This window comes from Rhagoletis pomonella, unplaced genomic scaffold, assembly GCF_013731165.1.
Source record: "Rhagoletis pomonella isolate Grant_MI unplaced genomic scaffold, Rhpom_1.0 Rhpom_scaffold_00007, whole genome shotgun sequence".
In the NCBI taxonomy this organism is placed as follows: Eukaryota; Metazoa; Arthropoda; class Insecta; order Diptera; family Tephritidae; genus Rhagoletis; species Rhagoletis pomonella.
The window spans coordinates 15,330,364-15,351,316 of record NW_023458561.1 but is presented as its reverse complement, the minus strand read 5'-3'; the positions used below and the strand labels follow the sequence as shown (position 1 = coordinate 15,351,316).

The following is a 20,953-nucleotide window of genomic DNA, read 5'->3' as shown; positions in this document are numbered from 1 at the left end:
TATTAATAATTTTTTCAGCTTCATACTATTATGTTTATTTCTAGAAAAATTCTTGTAAACATTGTTAGATGTTTTATGAAACAAAGCAATGAGCGTGCAACTCAGTGTGCTTTTTTAGATTTTTATGTTGATTGTTGATGCATATCAATTACATCATGTACACGACTGAAGACCCATTCTGATCTAAATCAATAATAAACCGTTTTTTAGTTCCATTGGACAATGTTATTTTACCTATTTGACGACAAATGCCATTGAATTTGTCATATTGAAAACCAGCCTTAACTTCCGCCACTATCTTTTTGACATCGAAGTTCTACGATCTTCTCATATTAGCTTATTCTGCGATTGTATTTTACAGCGATAAATACTTGAGCAAACGAGTGTTCGAGAAAACATTGCCTGCGTTTTCGTTCGTAAGAGATCGTATGCAAAGAGTTTATGTATACACATTAGGAGCGTTCCTTATCTCCCAGAAATAGTCAGAAAAAGTCCGAAGTAGTCAGATTTAGTCCAAAAAGCGTTCCTTAACTCGGAAATGACAGCAAAAATGAGAGAGCAACCCTCGGTGAGAGTGACTCTCATCAGTCCGAAGTAGTCAGATTTAGTCAGAAGAATTTTTTCTGGCAAAATCCTGAAAAGTGTCAAACTCAACTGAATTTAAATTAACGGAAATTAAAGAATACGCAAAAAGTGAGAATAATCTAAAAAGTAGAAAAAGTGAATTGAAATTGGAAGGAGGCAAAAATAATGGATATAGTAAGTGTTTATTGTGCTTGTGCTTGTGTGAACGTGTTTTGTACATACATTTCCATTCTTATTTCATGTTAGCTTTGTTGTTGCCATTCTTTGGACTAAAAATTTGGCTTTTTGCGTTCCTTTACTTTTCCTGTTATTCTCTTTTAGTGAGCGCATTTTGCTTACGCTCTGGCATTTTGACATTTTTCAGATTTTAGTCCAAAAAGATAAGGAATCAACCTATTGCAAACGAACGAGCGTACGAAAGCGATCGTCCGTGGCAAGAGCGCTGGTGCAGAAAATCATAGCGCGCACTCTCTCGCCAATGAAAACATAGGCAATAGTAGTGGGTAACTCAGCACTGTGCTGAGTTACTGTGCTGACTCTTAGAACTGTGCCGCACGCTCAGACTCACCTCTGAAAAAATTTGTAACTCAGTAACTCAGTTTATGTGCTGACACTATATAGCTCAATATGCTAAAGAGCCGATATGGTAACTCAGTTGATGTGCTGACACTGCATAGCTCGGTGCGGCTTGCATTGTTTAGAACTGTGTCGATGTGGTAACTCAATTGATGAGCTCACACATTCACACAATACGATCTTCCAAAAAGTACTATAATAGATGGCATCACTAGACTAACCATCAATTGAATATACGACTACTAAATTTAAAAAGAAGCAAGGCGAATAGCCAAGTTATGCATACTTGCACTGCTATACCATACCAAAACCAAACAGAATTCTACATGTGAAGTGCTATGCGTTGGGTAACCGCTTACATGCATAGCCCATTTAACAGATTCTTATGTGACAACTCTCAAGCAAAACTAAGTAGGGAATTATTTTGCAAATGAACTCACCAGTTGAAATCAGCTTTCTAAAATTTTGCCGGCCAGCTACGAACAGAAGCTAAGGATAACCTTTTCTAAATCGATTTCGATTACTAACATCATCAATAATTTCGATGTACATACCAATTGTGCGATAGCACACTTGTGCCAGCTCACTGTGCTGACTCATTAAAGTGAGTTGGAGTTACTGAGTCAGCACACCAAAATTTACAGAGTTACCCACCCTTAATAGGCAATGCTCTCGCTAACAATCGTTTGCTCAAGTATTTATCGCGGTAAAATACAATCGCAAAACGAGCTAATATGAGAAGATCGTATTTTTAATCGTTCGCGATCGTTCGTTGGTAGAGTGTGGGTACACAAATATTTGAATTTAGTATATTTTGATACGAACGAAGGCAGGTTATTCGCTTTTTTGATATAAAAATGGGCAAAGTATCGAATATTGACTAGACAAAACTTGTTACATATAATAAAGACACAAATTTTTCGAAGTGCCTTTTGTGCGAAAAACAACTTAAAGACTACATATTAGGAAACATTAAAAGACATTACGAAACTATACACAAACATAACTTTAATGAAAGCGTTCCATCTACAAGCGACAATAACGTTTCCAAACGCCGAAGTTCTAACCAATTTGGTCTAAAATTAAATAAAAAAAGGTTTTTTAAAGTGTTGTGTAGGATTGGTAACCGTGAAAAACATTCCCTTTCGACTTTTCGATGGAGAGCTTTATTTCAAGCAAATAATTGGACCCTATGAAAATCAATTTAGTTTACAATTAAATTCAAAAAATATTGTTGAGCATATAAAGCTGTTCGCAAATAAAATAAAATATCTTTTGAAAAAAAGTTTGTCCAAGAAAATGTTAAGCTTAAAAGTCGATGTAGCTACCAGAATGGGGAAGAGCATGTTGGGAATAAATATCCAAAATATTAAAGATTTTAAAATTGTGATAAACACAATTGGCATCATGATTCAATATTACAAGGTTGGATAACCTGGCAGTTGTCTCGCTCCCGCATTCTGCCTTAGCGTGTGTTGCCTTCTTTTTTGATTTATAAAAACTACTACTAAAATACAAGGAGAAATATTGTCTTCGTATACAAAGTTCAACAGGCAACCCTGCCGATATTTTCATCGATTGTTTCGAGGAAATTCATTTTCTTATTGAGCAAATTCAAGTAAGTAAGGCAAAAAAATCAAAAATAATGGGTATATTTTGAATTACAACAACAATTTACATATTTATTTTGCAAAAAGTAGTATCCCCGTATCCATCCACGTATGGTAGTACAAATATTAATAAATATATTCTCTTGTGAAGGTCAGGATCATTTGGGTGTCCGTCCACGTTTGCTGGTGCATGTATTTTTACCACTGCAGCCTTTGGGTTGATCAAGTGCAGCATTTGCATATATACAAGTAAGTATACCACTCCATAAAAGCGAAAGTGGAAATATTAATAAAGGTATTTTCTTGTGCTGATTGTGACTGATTGCAGAAAAAAGTACACAACATAAAAAAAATTAACATTTTTAAAAACGAAATGTAATGTATTGAAGACATATTTTTAAAGTTTAACCGATATAATGATTAACAAGACTGATTGGAGAAAAAAGTAAAAAACATTCCACAAAAATTAGATTTTTAAATAATCAAATGTAATTAAATTGCGATATTGAAGATCTAACTTTTAAATGTAACCAATATAATGATTAGTAAGACTGATTGGAGAAAAAAGTAAAAAAATTACTAAAAAATTTAAATTAAAACAAAAAATGTAATTCAATTTAAGATATTGAACATGAAATCTTTAAATGCAACAAATATACTACTTTTTAAAAAATTAATTTATATGCATTAAATCAATTGCATTTTTACCATTTGTATAATTCTTCATATAGTCCCTTTGAATAAAGGATTTGTTTGAATTCCACTAATTTTGTTAAATATATACTGGAATATAAATTAAACCAAGGTTTATTTTGAATATTTGGGAATATTTCTTCAAAGGCTTCAAAGATTTATCTTTGGCAAGAATTTTATGTGAATATCTATTTATTTCATTTTTAGTATTTATGTGGCCATAAAAAATTAATTCATTGTCTATTGTGTAGATCAGTGGAATCTTCTTTATATATTTAATTCAATTTGTATACAAAAACGCATTTCAGCACTACCAGACTACTTACTTTTCCTACTACCCTTACACAAAAGGGGATAAAATTGTGACCCGCTTCTCTTTCCTTCTTAAATGCAACCTTACAAGGCAGTCGATTGACACAAATGTCAATATTTATCCAACCTTGTATTATTGAATCATGATTGCCATGATACAATTGAAAAAGAGGCATACAGCACATTTTTTAAAAGAGGAAATATTAAAATGCTTGCAACAATTCGATATTGATCTTACACAAATATATTTAACTACTTCGGACAACGGGGCAAACATGTTAAAAGCTTCAAAACTACTTCAACAAGACATGATAGATTTACAAAATGATGAATGCGAAACGACTTCAGAAAATGAGAATGATGACTACGAATTAGTACACAATCGCTTGAATTCGGTACTGGCAGTCGTAAGATGAGCCGCGCACACAATTCAATTGGCGGCATATGATTCTTTCAAGGAAATGCAAAATAAACTGGAGGAGTGCAGGAAAATTTAGGGCTAGCATAAGAAGCTGTATCAACTCTGCGGATCTACGTTTGCCACCAATTGATAATATAACTCGATGGAACTCAACATTTGAAATGATAGAATCCCTTTTGAATTTTAAACAGCATATTAATGGAAACGATATGGGATTTTCTATTGACTGTGAAATTGATTGGAACTTCATAGAAGGCTTTGTTAATGCATTTACACCAATGGCGCAATGTACCAAACAACTTCAAGCTGAACAATACATTATCGGTGATTTTTACAGAGACTGGCTTGTATGTGAATCAAAATTAAAAAAATGGGTGAAAATGCGTTTGCAATAAAATTGTTGGAATCTATGAGAAGAAGGAAAGAAAAATTGCTCGACAATTTTGCATTCCTTTCTGGTATATACTTCGACCGAAGGTTCAACTTTTTGGATTCACCGTATATTAATGATGACCAAAGGAAAAGTGCAGTGGTATATTATATTGTAAATAATCTAATTTCTTAACATTGTAAGATAAATAAAATTTTTTTATATGTGCACATATTAAGAACAAATGCAACGCTTAGTTCATTAAATGGAGATGGAAATTCAAGTAACGAAGGAATTGACCCTCAAGAGGATATACATGTTTCGCCAAATGATCCCTACAACATCTTAGAAGAAGAGCTAAATAATATGACCAGCAGCCGATTGACAACTCAAAACAGTTCCAATATTCGCCAAAAGCTTGACAATTTAGCATACGGCCAAAGAATGTCTTTCGCAACAAATGTACTCGACTATTGGAAAAATCTGTATACTAAAGAAAGAGATTTATTTAAGCTGTCTGAAGTCATTTTAGCAGTTCCATCGAGTCAAGTTTCCGTAGAAAGAGCATTCAGCGCGCTATCCACAATTATAACAAAGCAGCGCTCAAGACTAAGCAGTGACACAATTAATAATTTATTGATAGTAAAGCTGAACTACAATTTACTGGAAAAAGTTAGTTTCTAAAAATCTGATCTATATTTTGTGAATCTTGAGCCATACTGATACTTCTTGTGTACATAAATAGTTGTTATTGAAGGATTTATTTTATTTTCATTTTGAAATTTGAAGTTATTTTTTACATTTTCTAATATGCAAACCAAAGTGTCCGAAATCTTAAGGAAATCGTTAGGAGTATCTCTTTTCTGTAACGATTTTTTACGAATTTTCAAAGAAAATTATATGAAGTGGTTGACACGAACTCGTAAAGAAATTTCTGTACGAAAAATAAAGAAAATTCTGAAAGATATTCTTCACATAGCACCATTATTTTCGTTGCTTCACAGATTTTCTTTCGAAATTTCGTAAAAGAATGGAAGTGTGCGTAATTTATTTCATTTTAGAAAATTCGGCAAAAAATCTAATTAAATCTTAACGAATTCTTTAAAATTTCTTTACAATGCAGAATACTCTGAAAAAATGGTTTGCAGGGAATGTACATACACATACTAATTTATGTATGTACATATATATGCATACATATCCATAAATGCGTATATATTTATAAACTATCTAATGTGCGGGTTTCTTGGGCTAAACGCGTGAGAGTTTACGGGCAGAAGCATATGTATGAATCTTCCGTTGTACATAAGCGGGAGATACATATACATTTCCATAAACAGGCAGAGTGCAGCAATGTATTATGCGCGTTCCTTATCTTCCAGAAATAGTCAGAAAAAGTCCGAAGTAGTCAGATTTAGTCCAAAAAGCGTTCCTTAACTCAGAAATGACAGCAAAAATGAGAGAGCAACAGTCAGTGAGAGCGACTCTCATCAGTCCGAAGTAGTCAGATTTAGTCAGAAGAATTTTTTCTGGCAAAATCCTGAAAAGTGTCAAACTCAACTGAATTTAAATTAACGGAAATTAAAGAATACGCAAAAAGTGAGAATAATCTAAAAAGTAAAAGAAATGAATTGAAATTGGAAGGAGGCAAAAAATAATTGATATAGCAAGTGTTTATTGTGCTTGTGCTTGTGTGAATGTGTTTTGAACATACATTTCTGTGCTTATTTGACGTTAGTTTTGTTGTTGCCATTCTTTGGACTAAAAATTTGGTTTTTTGCGTTCCTTTACTTTTCCTGTTACTCTCTTTTAGTGAGCGCATTTTGCTTACGCTCTGGCATTTTGACACTTTTCAGATTTTAGTCCAAAAAGATAAGGAATGAACCTATTAAGTTTCTGGGAATTAGGGTACAAGTTCATAAATGCAGCGATGTACAGACCTTAAGAGCGGAATACACCACACAAGCGGCTTGTCAAACATACTTTTCCCATTTTGCCATAGACCATGCAAACATGAGTCGTTCAAGCACAGAATTTTAGTTTTCTTTCGGTTAACAATGTAAAACATTTTAGTTTTCTACCATTATTCTCCCTTACGTCTTCACTTGGTGAAATTTCAATTGCAATTGAGGCGATTTTACCATCCACATCGCAAGCGGTTTGATCAAACGTCAACATGGCGGCCAGAAAATCAAAAAAATTTGATTTTTGCTCAAATTTCCCTCAAGCGGTTTGTCAAACCTTCAAACACCCCATAGACAGCACAAATGGCTTGAAGCAAAGGGAAATTTCGCTTGGTATGTGAAGCCGCTTGTGTTGTGTATTTCGCTCTTTAGATGCACAAGTGTTAATGTACGTGTAAAAAACTCTACGATAAACGAAAAACTGCATTTCTGCCTGTTTCGCATGTATGTACACTCGCCAAAACAGTAGCAGGTATTGAATTGCTAGCAAATAGAATGTAGGCCTTTTTGACACAAAGTGGTTAATCCTCTACAAAGTGGGTATTGTAAAAAATTTTATACCTAAGTTTCCTTCAAGAAATGAACTTCAGTCTGGTATACTAGCAAAACAATAGAATATAATGATTTTTTTCAGCGCAGTATATATTAGACAATGTTACGGATTTCCCTAACTAAATGTTCTTAAAGTATGAAATGTTAGATACATATGTACATATCGTCACCTGAAATGCAAAAAGAGGTAACAACATCGTAAATTAAATGGAAAAAGTCGTGACTAATATTTAATTTTTTTCATAAAATGATGTGGGGAGTTGTAATTCGAATCCATCATATAAATCAAAAAGTGAATTTTGAATTTTTTATTAGTTATGACATTTTGCATTTCAATGATGATGTTTGTTACGTCTTTTTGCATTTCAGGCGACGATATGTACATACAGGCAATTTTTTCACACAAAGTGGTTATTCTACAAACATACAAACTTCCATACATACAGTATGTGGAAAAAATAAGTTTCCAATGTGGGTATATGAACTCAAACACAAATAGCATTAATATATGTTGGGTTTAAAAAGAAGTATACCGTTTATTTCAAAGGTTTATTATAAATTGTCAAAACGAATACTAAAAAATAAAAAACAAATTTTAAGCTTTTTTTGCCGGGTCTGGAAACTTAAAATATTTTTATGAAAAATCTTGAAAAATTAAATTTCCAACTTAGTTAATATCCACAGTGGCCCCCATTTCGCAGTGACATTTTTGCAAGTCGATCTGGCATGGTGTCTACAAGCTTACGACATCCCTCTGGATTAATATTTTTCCAATTTGAAATTATGCATTCTCTCAACTGTCGTAAGTTTTGAGGCGCTGCTTCAGCAATACGAATTTTAAGTATTGCCCAAGCGTTCTCTATTGGAGAGAGGTCAGGACTTTGCGGTGGCCATTTTAAAATAGTAATGTTTTCCTTGGAGAGATATTCCACAACCTTTTTTGCGGTGTGAATAGGTGCATTGTCTTGCTGGAATACAAAATGGTCACCAATTAGTCGTTTCCCTTCGGGGATAGCCGTCTCCTCTAGGATCTTTATGTAGACATCTGCATTAACTTTTCCTTCCAAAACGATTATATCGCCTGTACCTTGAGCACAGAGACATCCCCACACCATTAAACCTTTGTCTACTGCCTTAACGGTAGGAACAGTACACTTATAGGACAAAGCGTCGCCTGCTTTACGCCATACGTGAACCATGCCATGTGAATACTTGAGTCGTATCATCGACTCATCGGTCCATAAGACATTATACCAAAACTCTTTGGGCTTCAGGACATGCTCCACGTAAAAATGCATCCTCTTTTTCATATTAGCAAGGCTAACATAAGGGATTTTTCGTGCTACCCGCCCATGCTTACCACTTGCTCTAAGCCTATTACGGATAGTGTATACTGATGGGGCGTCTTTGCCTTCTTGCAGCAAGTCTGAGCGAATTTTGTTTACAGATTTTAATGGGCTGGCTTCTGATATTTCAAGAATTCTCTTATCAACTCTTTCAGTTGTAATTTTAGGCCGTCCCTGCCTCTTTTTTGCAGAAACTCTTTTTTCATTCTCAAAGGCGACAATGACTTTACGTATTGCTGTGTGAGATTTTCCAAACTTTTCTCCAATATAACGCAAATTATGACCGTCTTTACGAAGACTTATTATTGCTTTGCGTTCCTCTGTTGTGAGTTGCTTGAATTTCCCCATTTTTATTTAAAACCTAGCCACAATATCAGAAAACATATTAAAAAGTAAATAAAACTATAAATGCAACAAATATTACCTCCAATTTATGTAGGCTGATGCTGCACAAAGTGTGTTACGTAAATAAACCAAATTCTATTGATAACCTCTTTTTATGTAGAATTTTTGAACACGTGTTTGCGCTGGAAACTTACTTTTTCCGCATTTATTAACAGAAGTACTCAAATCTTAAAGTACCGCTACTTCTATGAAAGAGCAACTGCTGTAAAACTTTTCTCTCATAATCGTCTATGCCAGTGCTTTCCAGAATGAGTGTGGTTAGGGAGTATTCACAATTTTTAGTATTACCGCACTATTCTGGAATAAAACTATGTGATATTGGAAACTTATTTTTTCCACATACTGTACATACATAAATAATTTACCCTCCAGACGAACGCTCGCGATCGTTCAAAAATTCAATCTTCGCAATACGAGTAACTAGTTGTGCTTTGTTTTTACAAATTATCCAGTAACTTGATAGCAACTCTCCAGTAACTTAATTTCTAAGAATTCGCTCTCATAGAAAAAATTTACAAAACAGTACGTGAACGCTTTTCCAGTAACAATTTGCAAGTTTCATGAACAGCTGATTAATTGGTTGTTTATTCGCAGCATATTCCTAATAAAACAATATATTTTATATTTAAATATATTTATTTTGTGAATTTCCGCAATAAAAAGCCACAAACAGTTTCCTTATTAGTTTAAATTTCATCCAGCAACATGCGATCAGCTGTTTTCGTACTGGCAAATTCTTACAAGTAACAAGTAAAAAAGTCTAAGTTCGGGCGGAGCCGAACATTAAATACCCGGCGCAAGTATTAAATATATGTTTTTCACCTTTCCGAAAGCTACCGCTACATGGTAAACCGAGGTGTATCCATTTTGAGTAAATTGGCGTCCTTAAATTTCGAAATATTGAAGTTTCAAGCATATCTGAAATTTACTGTTATATGAAAAGCGGCCGTAATTTTAGTTCGATTTCAATAAGTTTCAACGTTTTGCTTCTATGTGGCAAGTACAATAACCACACCGAGTTTGGTACAAATTGGTAGAACGGTTACCGAGATACATATATGTGATCATAAGTGGGCGGTGCCACGCCCATTTTTCAAAATTGTATCCTAAACGTATTTCTTGGTAACGAATTGTTGCAAGCATCAATTTTGAATAAATTAGCTTCAATAATTACTGATTTATCGAAGATTTCGTATTTCTCTAAATTACCGTTATATGGGATTATTGTCCTATTTTAAAAATTTTCGGCCATTTCGTATGTTATACCAAGGTTAACAACTGTGCCAAGTTTGGAAGAAATTGGTGCAGCGGTTACCAAGATATACACATGTAAACATAACTGGGCGTGGCTACGCCCATTTTCCAAAAATTTATAATATTCTTATTTTTCGTCTAAAACTTATTGTAAATATCAATTTTGAGTGAATAATCTTCAGTAGTTACTAAAATATCGCAGTATTCGTATTTCTGAAAATTACCGTTATATGGGAAGTGGGCGTGGTTATTGTCCAATTTTTAAAATTTTCGGCCATTTAGTATGCTGTATTAAGGCCAACAACTGTGCAAAGTTTGGAATAAATTGATGCAGCGGTTACCAAGATATACACATGTAACCATAAGTGGGCGTGGCTACGCCCATTTTCAAAAAAATGTTAATATTCTTATTTTTCGTCTAAAATTTATTATAAATATCAATTTTGAGTGAATTATCTTCAGTAGTTACTAAAATATCGCAGTTTTTGTATTTCTGAAAACTACCGTTATATGGGAGGTAGGCGTGGTTATTGTCCGATTTTGCCCACTTTCAATACCATCCGTCCTACGCCCGAAAGAAATGCACATACCAAGTTTCGTTAAGATATCTCAATTTTTACTCGAGTTATCGTGTGCACAGACGGACAGACGGACGGACGGACGGACAGACAGTCACCGCTTAATCGATTTCTCTTTTCATCCTGATCATTTATGTATACATTTGTCTATATCTATCTCGATTCATTTTGCCTGTTACAAACAACCGTTATGTGAACAAAGTTATAATACCCTTGTGCACAAGTGCGCTCGGGTATAAAAATTTATCCAGTAAAAACTTGCAACTTCAGCTGTCATTTTTCGCTCTCTCAATTTCCCCTACTTTGCAAGTTTTTGCGTACGAAAACGCCAAAACATGAAAATTCGTAAAACCTTTTACTGGATTTTACTGGAAATGAGTAAAAAAAACGCAACTACTGATTGAGTTTCACAAAAAACGCTCGCAACCAACGAACGATCGCGAAAGATCGAACGACCGACGCTTGCAGCGAAATCTTCTCTCTCGTAATTTTAACGAACACTGATATTGCTCGTAAGAGATCGTAAATGCTTCTGCTCGCAGCGCTACGTTACCAATCGCGAAAAATTGCATGCACTCAATTTTTGGCCGCGATTGATTGCGAAAAGATCGTATTTTGATCGATCTCCGCACCCTGCCTTAACGTCAACAAAGAATTTTCACTACAAGCTAAAATTAGTTTATGGTTTTTAATGCTTGTTATAGTTTTAATGCAATAAATTATTGCAATAACATTCATTTACAAATTTTAATGTTAATAAAAAAAAAAAATCATTAGCATTATATTTTCGGAATTAATGCATTGAAATTTTCATTTACATTAAATTTAAAAAATTATTGCATTAATTTTTTACATAATGCGTTTTTCACAACTCTGATGTAAACTGAATAAAAAGTTTTAAATTTTTGGGTGTAATTGTTATAATTTTTGCACGAAGTTTGAAATGTGGATTTATGTGGTGCTGGTTATGTAATGTGCTAGGCTTTTATAAAAAATTATAAACAGTAATTAAACAAAAGAAAAATAGCCAAAACTGGTCAAAATGTCTCTTAAAGGTGTTCTTACACGATATGTATTTGCATCTGTAAATGTGACTTTCAATACATTTCCCTGTGGGGAAAATCTCTAGTTCTGAACAGGTGCGCTTCTAGTACATTTAGACCCAGTACTGGTTCGAGATAAATCTCTTTTGCATGCAAGCAACTGGCGAATTTAACATGGCGATGCCCTAGGAAGTGCCAATTGCCGCCCGCTGCATCCCTTTTTCGATAGTTCCGAACTAGCCTAAATTCTATAGTTCCGAACCAGTTCTGAAATCGACGAACAAAAGAAAAAAGTATCATGATTTTTTAATCTTTTTGGTTCTTCCGTGTGTGCGATTTTAAGTTATTTTGGAAGAAATGTATTTTCAATTTGAAATTAAATTTGTTTGAATGATTGTAAGAAATGTACATTTACATACCTTTAGCTGTAGCTGAGTTTTCAGAGGTGCTCGCTGTTATTTCTTAGATTCCAGACGGTCCCAAGATGTTGCAATGTTAACACAAATTTTGGTTTTGTATTACCAAGCTATGAAAAAGCATCTGCGAAGAGCAGAATAGAAGCGTATTTGAACGAAAAAGCCGCCGAACACATACCTATGCAAAGTAAACAGGCCCTCCGCTGCATCCCTTTTTCGATAGTTCCGAACTTGTTCTAAATTCGGCAAATAAGATCTAGTCCGTTCTGCATCCCTTTTTCTATAGTTCCGAACCATTTCTAAATTCGTCACTTTTGATATCCATTTCTAGTGAAAAAAACTAAAAAAATGGTATTTTAAAAATACCACTTTTCGCCGACTTTGGACTGGTGGGGATCTAGTTCATATCGGCCTAGTGCCTTTTTGGCGATAAAGACCTAGTACGGAACTAGAAATTTGATTCACGAGACCGCGGTTTCCCTGCAGGGTTGTTATTGCGTATGTTTGTCAAATTCACAGTATTTATTTAAGTATTTAAAAATACGTTCTTTGAAAACGAAATAAACCAAACCCAGATGATTCTATTTGTATGTCAGATGAAAATAGAAACATTTCTATTTCGTTGTACGTGCATCTGCTTTGTACATAAACAAATCTAATTTGCCTTTACACGATATGTTGGCATTTCCATATGTGAAAAGTGGCATGGACACATGCAAATACATATCGTGTAAGTACACCTTAACTTAATTAGCTGACCGCAAGTGTATGTTTGCAATTATGTACATATGGGTGTTTGCATAAAAATGTAAATGAATTCAAACGGCTTTATAACTTTCAATTTCGCATTCAGATGGCGAAAAAAGGTTATGAAAAGGGGAAACGGTGGAGGGGAAAACAGAAAAAATTAAATACAAAATTAAATTATATATGTATGTATGTGTTACCAATAATGGTCCTTATTATGAGTGCATTCGATTTTCGACCGTGTCGAAATTTTCGTTGAGTATCGAATTTTCTGTCGAACAGAATTTTGCTTTCGATGGGGTAGCGAAGTGTTAGAAAATTGTGAAAAATTTATGATTTTGCATTTGTTTTCTTACTTTTTGGCGGGTAGACACTAATTTTAAACAATTTTTTATCAATTTCATTCAGTTTTAACGTCGCGAATACAAAACAAAAGCTCGAAAGGCTGCTTTACTTGTGAAGGAAAATCCCAATACTCAGTTGGCACGGTCTCTGAGAAAAAATCATAGAGCTGTGGATAGCTTTAAAATATTTTAAATAGATTTGGCTCACAAAAGCCTCTTTAGACAGTCGGAATGTTTTAGTAAATCTGTAGACAAATTTCTTAAATATATTTTATGTCAAAATATACTGTAAAGACTACACCTAAACCCTCTTAAATATTTACTACTCCTGGTCAGTTCACTAAACTCTCATCCTCTGACGAATCGTTGAACCTCAGAACTTCGTTGTACTAATTTTTACCACGTTTTTATAAACTTGCTTTCTTTTTTATTTCATTTTAATTTGCACAAATTTACATAAATATGTATAAGCACACTATTTAGTTTGCTCGATTTGTAAACAAAGCTTCTCAGCGGTGAAAAATATGCTATTGTGAACAACTTAAACGAGCGAAGTTCACAATAGCGCTATTCTTCATCGAATGAGCGCCATAATACCAAATCAAAATTCGTTCGATCAGCACTTTCGACCACAGTCGAAGATCGAATGTAACTCATAATAGGGGCCAATAATATTGTATGGGCGAAAATCTGTCAAGCCCGATATGTCACGTCCGTTATCACATTTTAATTCAGAATTAAACCTACGAATTGCTTCTGATTAAAAACAAATTGGCTGAAATGCTCCGTAATTTGATTACTAAAATAATGTTTAAGAAAGGAAAACTTCACAGGATTCGCACAGTTTTGCTTATTTTTACATGTAGTCTAAAAACTCTTCTGTTTTTGTTATTTGTAATTTAATTTTTATAAGTGGCTTTCGTTTTCGTATGATTAATATATTTAACTCTGAAGTCGTACGAATGTCACGTCCGACATCATGGATACACCAATATATGAAAGAATTCTGGGGCCACACTACGCAAAAGATATAAAATCCAATATATATACACACATAAATTGAAGGCCGTATTTAAGAAAAAAATTGGTAGTTTCAATGGTTTGTATCTGATTTCAATAAATATGGCATCAATTTTTTCGCCAATAATAGTAATTTTAGAATATTAGCGCATATTTAACCACTTTCATTGTAAGTTTTGCAATAAACGATGGTCGTCCTTGGAAAAATAAAGAAAAATAGGGGGTTTCAGGTTAACAATAAATTTATATACATATCGACGGTCCTCTGCAATAACGGCGCATTCAAAATTTGATATATTTCAGTCTAATTAAAGACTTTGTGTGTTTTAATTTAACAATAATATGCATTGGAACGTAATTATCCCGGATTATTTGCAGTCACAAACGGTGAGTCCGCCTTTAGTGCCTTACTGAAACTATGTAAAGAATAACGGCACAATACGAAAAGTGTCGCTTTTGACTTATGCCAATATTCACGATAAATGTGAGACATGTGCCATTGCTCAGTAGTAAGGGTTGGCTATTTCGGTTTTGTGACAAATGAGGGGTTGTCACGATCCGGTGCATACTCTCTAGCATGGAGGATAGATAGCATAAATAGCATGATTGTTGTTGTTTCATGTGTTCAAACAACAACAAAATTAGCCAATCATGCTATTTATGCTATCTATCCTCCATGCTAGGCAGTATGCACCGGATCGAGAATACCCCTATGGCAAAACTGCGCCCCTGTCGGATTGGTAACGACTAAGCATATACCGATTTACCGCAGAAAAATATGGTTGTATAATGGTTATATATAAACCTAATCCGCTATATAACTCAAAAACATGAAATTTTGAGTTGTGCCGTTATTGCAGAGGATAGATATGTACATAATTTTATATGTTTTATTTTTAAAAGTAGATAAAAAAATGGTCAAGGTATGTGTAGCTTCGTGATTAAAAAAAAATGAAAGGTTTAGGGACACCTATTTTCTTATTAAATTTGACCTACTTATAACCTGCACTACTTTATGTTCCAGGTGTATTCCATATTTTTGTAGCACTGTGTAATCAATTAATAACCACATAAAACGAATTGGTCAAAGTTATATATGTATGTATTTAATGTTCATATTTCAGACGAACAATCCAAAGAAACGCCTGGACCCCAAATTATAGACGTACAGACAATTTATTCAAATAGTGGTTCACGAAAGAGACGAATGGATTGGGATCCATTGGATATCGGTCAAAGTGGAACCACAACTGCAGCTCAGTCTGGAGAATTAGCTAATAAAATTCCACTTCAGGAGAAGGAAAAACAAAAAAAGGAGAAAACGGCCGGTGAGTATTTTCTTAAGCTTATAATAAATTAACACGCAGCGTCACTACACAAGAAGAAGGGCGCGCTAGTGTTTTGACGGCGAAAAAAGACGCATAAAAAAAATTTACGAAAAGAGACGCTTAAAAAAAACTTCGGCGAAGAAAGGCGCGAAACCTAGTTGACGGCGAAGGAAGACGCGTAAACATAGATTAATACCTGGCCAAGGACCGTCACTTAAGCATCATTATCTAGAAACTTTTTAGGGAACTTGCATGCTGTTACACCCGCAAACATAATTGACCACGAAAATAAGTTGACGCGTCTTTTTTCGCCGTCAAATATTTTAACGCGACTTTCTTCGCCGTCAACTATGTTAAGAGTCTTTCTCCGCTGAAATTTTTTTTTATGCGCCTTTTTTCGCGGTCAACGTTTGAGCTCGTTGCCTTTATTTGTGTCTAGTGACGACATATAAATGGTGTAAATATACCAACAGTTAAAAATATTTGTTTGATCCATATAAAAAAAGTTTTCATAGCATTTAAAAGAGGTTTATGGATGGGCCAATATATTTTAACTTTGCTCATATTCAAAATACATAGATGTGAACATATCGACACCTGAGTGGAAGATAGACCTACCTGAGAAAACTTTTCACGAACGCCCTACTTCAGAATTTGGTTAAAGGACGCCCTATCTCAGAATTTGGTTCAAAAACGCCCTATCTCTAATGAAAATGTATTGAAAATGTGCTGAGATAGGGCGTTTTTGAACCGAATTCTGAGATAGGGCGTTTTGGAACTGGCTGTCGACCATTCCACTCATTACTTCTTTATTTATCCCTCGCTTTCCTTCATTAGTAACTTGATTTTTTTTTTAACAGAACAGGCTTTAGTACAAATGCAAAAATTTGGCACAGAACCTGTTATTATTTTAATTTTTCTTCCGTTAAAGTTTGATTTTTTTAACTTTTTCGTTAAAAAATAAAAAAAAACTGGTATGATTAATTAGTTTGTCAGAAACTGTCAGTCCTATCGGAAAGTGATTTATACATGGTTTATGGAGAATTTTATTTGCTCTGATTTGACGTATCTCGTTTTATGATTGTTAAATTAGTTCGTAAGATATACGTGAATAAGTGGAACCACTTTTTATTTCAAGCTGAATAACGGTAAATTGCAAATACCTAGAAAACGTATCCAAAGCAAAAAAATTAACTCGATTTTCGGAATCACCGAGCAATTCTGCATACAAATTCGACAGTGGCAGCTGGAGAACAAAAACCAAACTAAAATTTGTTATTCAGTATAACCAGCACCACATAAATCCACTTTTCAAACTTCGTGTACAAATTATAAAAATTCAAAAAACTTAAACAATTACAACGAAAAATTTTAAACTCTTTATTCAGAAAAGTAATTGTCGAGCATACATTAATAATAATAATAAATTGGCGCTTACACATGGCCGAGCTTCTCCCCCGACTTGTGGCGTGCGCCTTGATGTTGTCACACAAAGCGGAGGGACCTAGAGTTTCATGCCGACTCCGAACGGCGATTTTATTTTTATGAGAAGCTGTTTTTCATGGCAGATATACACTCGGAGGTTTGCCATTGCCTGCCGAGGGACGACCGCTGTTAAGAAAAAACCTTTTTCTATATTTTTTGCGATGTTGCTTTGACCAGGGCTTGAACTCAGGTGCTGATGAGTGAAAGCGCGCACTGCACCACCGTGGCCGAGCATACATTACATGGAAGAAAATGAACAACACCGTCAGCCACAAAAACAATATTATTAATCAACGCGACTTCCTTGCGTATTGAAATTTGCAAGCATGTTCTGAAATTCGAAAAATTCGAGAAACTCTACCCATTTCGATAATTTTTTCGATGGTTTTTAACCCAAAAATTTTCAAGCCTCGCATTAAAATGATTTATTTCATACCGCTGCTGCTTCTTTTACGGTTTTCAATTAGAATATTCGCTCTTTTCATCAGATATAATTAAAAAATATTTGGTAAATCAAGTCGATTTCAAAGTTTCGAAATTCGGAACATGCCCGTTGGACTTTAAGATAAAAAGTTTAAAATTTTTGGGTGTAATTGTTTAAGTTTGTTGAATTTTTATAATTTGTATACGAAGTTTGAAATGTGGATTCATACGGTGCTGGTTATGTAATGTGCTAGACTTTTATAAAAATAATTATAAACATTAAATAAACAAAACAAAATAACCACAACTTAACTTAATCAGCTGAACACAAGGGTACATTCATATGTACGGGTATATAGTACGTATGTACATATGTATCTTTATGTGAAGATACATAGATAGTATTTACATAAATATTGTTGCTGTCATTTTCCCTATCTTACAATTACTAATGGATAAGCAGCTCATTAGTGTTCACCCAGAACTGGTTTGTATGAGGAAAATTTAAAATATTTAGGTACAGCTCATACAGTCATTTTTGTAAACTAGAGACCGGTTCTTGTTACAAATTTTAATTAAATCTAGAAAAGCTACCTAAAAATACATTTACATATACATAAAATCTCAATCAAAGCTAGCCATAAAATTTGTTGTGCTTATTATTCTCACAAATCAAGGAAAAGTTAAGTTTCTTCTCTGCGCCACCGTGATCACTTTTTTCTTCAGTATTAAGCAATTTAAATATATTTTAACTTAATATTTTATTAAAAATACCTTTACAAACCTCGTTTCCTTGCTAGCGTTCATTCTTTTTACTTTTACATTTCCTCTGCTTCGCAAAAAGATTCGATAAAACTGGTTGGACACCGAAAACACTGTAAATAAAATCTGCGTAAATAGAAGGAAAACTTGCGTAAATCTTACGAAATTTTTCGTCATTTTGAGCCACGAAAGGTTTCGTTGATTGTACAAAACCGTTTTCGTACATACTACGAAAATATGAGGCATCAGATTTTTAGTACATTTTACGAATGTATTCGTACTATTTACTAAAGAATTTAGTACTATTTACTAAAGAATTCCGTACTATTTACTAACGAATTTCGTACTATTTACTAAAAAACATTCGTACTATTTCTTTATTTTTTTACGAAATTTTTGTAAAATGCACAGAAATAATTCGTATATTTAACGAAATTACTATCGTAAAATCTGCGCTTGTTTCGTAGAATGTGCGATTTTGCTTTCATTCTCCACACTGTAAAAAACGCTTAACATTATTGATTAAAATATAATGAAAGTGTTGTGCTGCAATTTTAGTCATGTTTTTTATAGTGTTAATAATAAAAGCAATCATACGTTCTACGAAAGAAGAAGAATGTTCTGACTACACTGTAGTTTAGAATTAATAAAAAGGTTATTTTACCTATAATAAAACTTAAGTCTTTTATTTATATGCATACGAACAGGTTCTATACTACATATTTTCTATTGCTTAGGCTTCATTCAATAAAATATATTGATGCAAAGTGTTAAACTATGAGACAATATTACATTACAATATTTTTATGTAGAGGCACTTGACAGATTCGCAGCTTCATCGATGTTTGTTTCCTTGACGACTATAAATTAAAGGAAAATTATAAGGCGTCTGAAAAGCAAGTTTCAGTGAAAAGTCATACATGTACTTACTTTTAATTTCATTAAGTAGTACTCCTGGCTTAGGCTTGCCGTTGATTGGTAACTGATGAAATTGCCTATTTATCAAGTCCCACATTGCAGCGCAAGGCGCAGCGTAGGCGATGTTAAAAACAATCTATGCTTAAAAGCGTAGTATATCCACAGCTTTAATATTTAATTTTGTATTGTTTTTTTTATCCAGAAAATCCCTTTTTAAAACGTTTAAAATTATATTATACGTTTCACAGCAGCCAACAATTAATTCCGCAATGACACGCGATACAAAAAATATGATGAATTATTAAACTGCCGGTAATTGAGTATATTGTACGAAAATATTCGTATGTTGTACGAATTTAAAAAACATGTTTCTGCATTAGTACTTTATACGAAAGTATTAACTAAATTGCACGAATACAGAATTGTAGATTTCGTAAATTTTAAAACCATACGTAAGTATTACGAATGCCTTCCTACAATATACAAAATTATTCGTACAGAGATTTGCTCAGTGCTTTACGAATGTGTTTCGTAAAATAAACGTAAGATTTCGTAAACTGTACTGAAAACATGCCTTACGAAAGTATGGTTCGTAAAATCTTGTTTCGTTGTGAAAAATATGTTCGTATTATGAACGAAAGTTTCGTACATTGTACAAAACCCAACACTACGAAAGATTTTCGTATCACTTTTACGAAATTTTATTATCAGTGAAGTTATAGGTTTAATCTGAGATTATTTTATAATTACAGATTAACGAGGGACCAATTTTGTATGGCTAGTCTCTTTTTCTAATTACAGATTAGGGGGTTAAGCTCGAAAATGGGTAAATCTGCTCACTATTTGATACAGTCAATTGATATTCATATTACCATGGGGAGAAATTCAACGTCATAACCTTTATGTAGGTTTATTGCATGATTCAATAATATATATTTGTAAAGTTATAAAAATCAATAATCTCATTAAAAGTCAATAACCATTAATACACATATGTATTAAATTTAGGAAACCTGTAAGCAAAAAGGTTTACTTATTGGAAGTGTCGCAGCTACTTGTCGAATGAGAACTTCTTATTAAATTCTAAAATTATTTAGTTTTATTAAAAAAAATAACCATTACATACTAGAACAGAAAACCAAATTTCACCAACTGAGCGCATACATTATTCAACGAAATGTTGTAAACTTCACGTGTTGGCTCGGCAATGATATAATGATAGATGAGAAAACCTATATTAATGTGGGTGCTCACTAGTGTTAGAACCAAACATATTAAAATTTTTCTTAGGCGATATGTATTTGCATGTGTACATGCCACTTTTTTCATATGGAAATGTCGACATATCGTGTAAATTAAATCTCCCAATAAGCATTTGAATTGGAGACTAAGTGGAGATCCAATACAAATTCCAAGGTCCAATGTTGATTTTCAAGTGTACCTCAATTGGAGAACCAACCCATTCTCTAAAAAAGGGCACATTTTATATTTATTGTATGCAAAATAATCTGAGTTCTCCTCCTGAGAAAAGCTTGGATACCAATTTGAGTTGAAACTTTATTCAACTTTTAGCAGGGACCGCAAATAACGATTATCCTTTGAAATTTCAACTCAAAAAATCACGCGGAAAGAGAAATGCTACGTGCATAAGGAGTAAACCAATATATTTCTTATTACTCGGAGCACCTTCAGCGGCACTGATTTTAATTTTTTAATTTTTGCTTTTAAAAATCAAGCTTAATCATTATATTTTGAGTTTTATTTTTTGCTCGGAAAATAATGGTTACGTTTTAAGTTTTAT

At 33.6% G+C, this 20,953-nt stretch overlaps 1 protein-coding gene across 2 annotated transcripts in view; it reads left to right on the top strand.

Moving 5' to 3' along the window:
- Positions 1–20,953, top strand: part of LOC118742368 (uncharacterized protein DDB_G0283357) — a 242,541-nt gene that overhangs the window by 44,498 nt on the left and 177,090 nt on the right. For both annotated transcript variants that reach the window (XM_036474389.1, XM_036474388.1), the window contains exon 3: positions 15,361–15,564. In XM_036474389.1, coding sequence (XP_036330282.1) covers positions 15,361–15,564 — 204 coding nt within the window. The remainder of the gene's footprint in view (positions 1–15,360; positions 15,565–20,953) is intronic.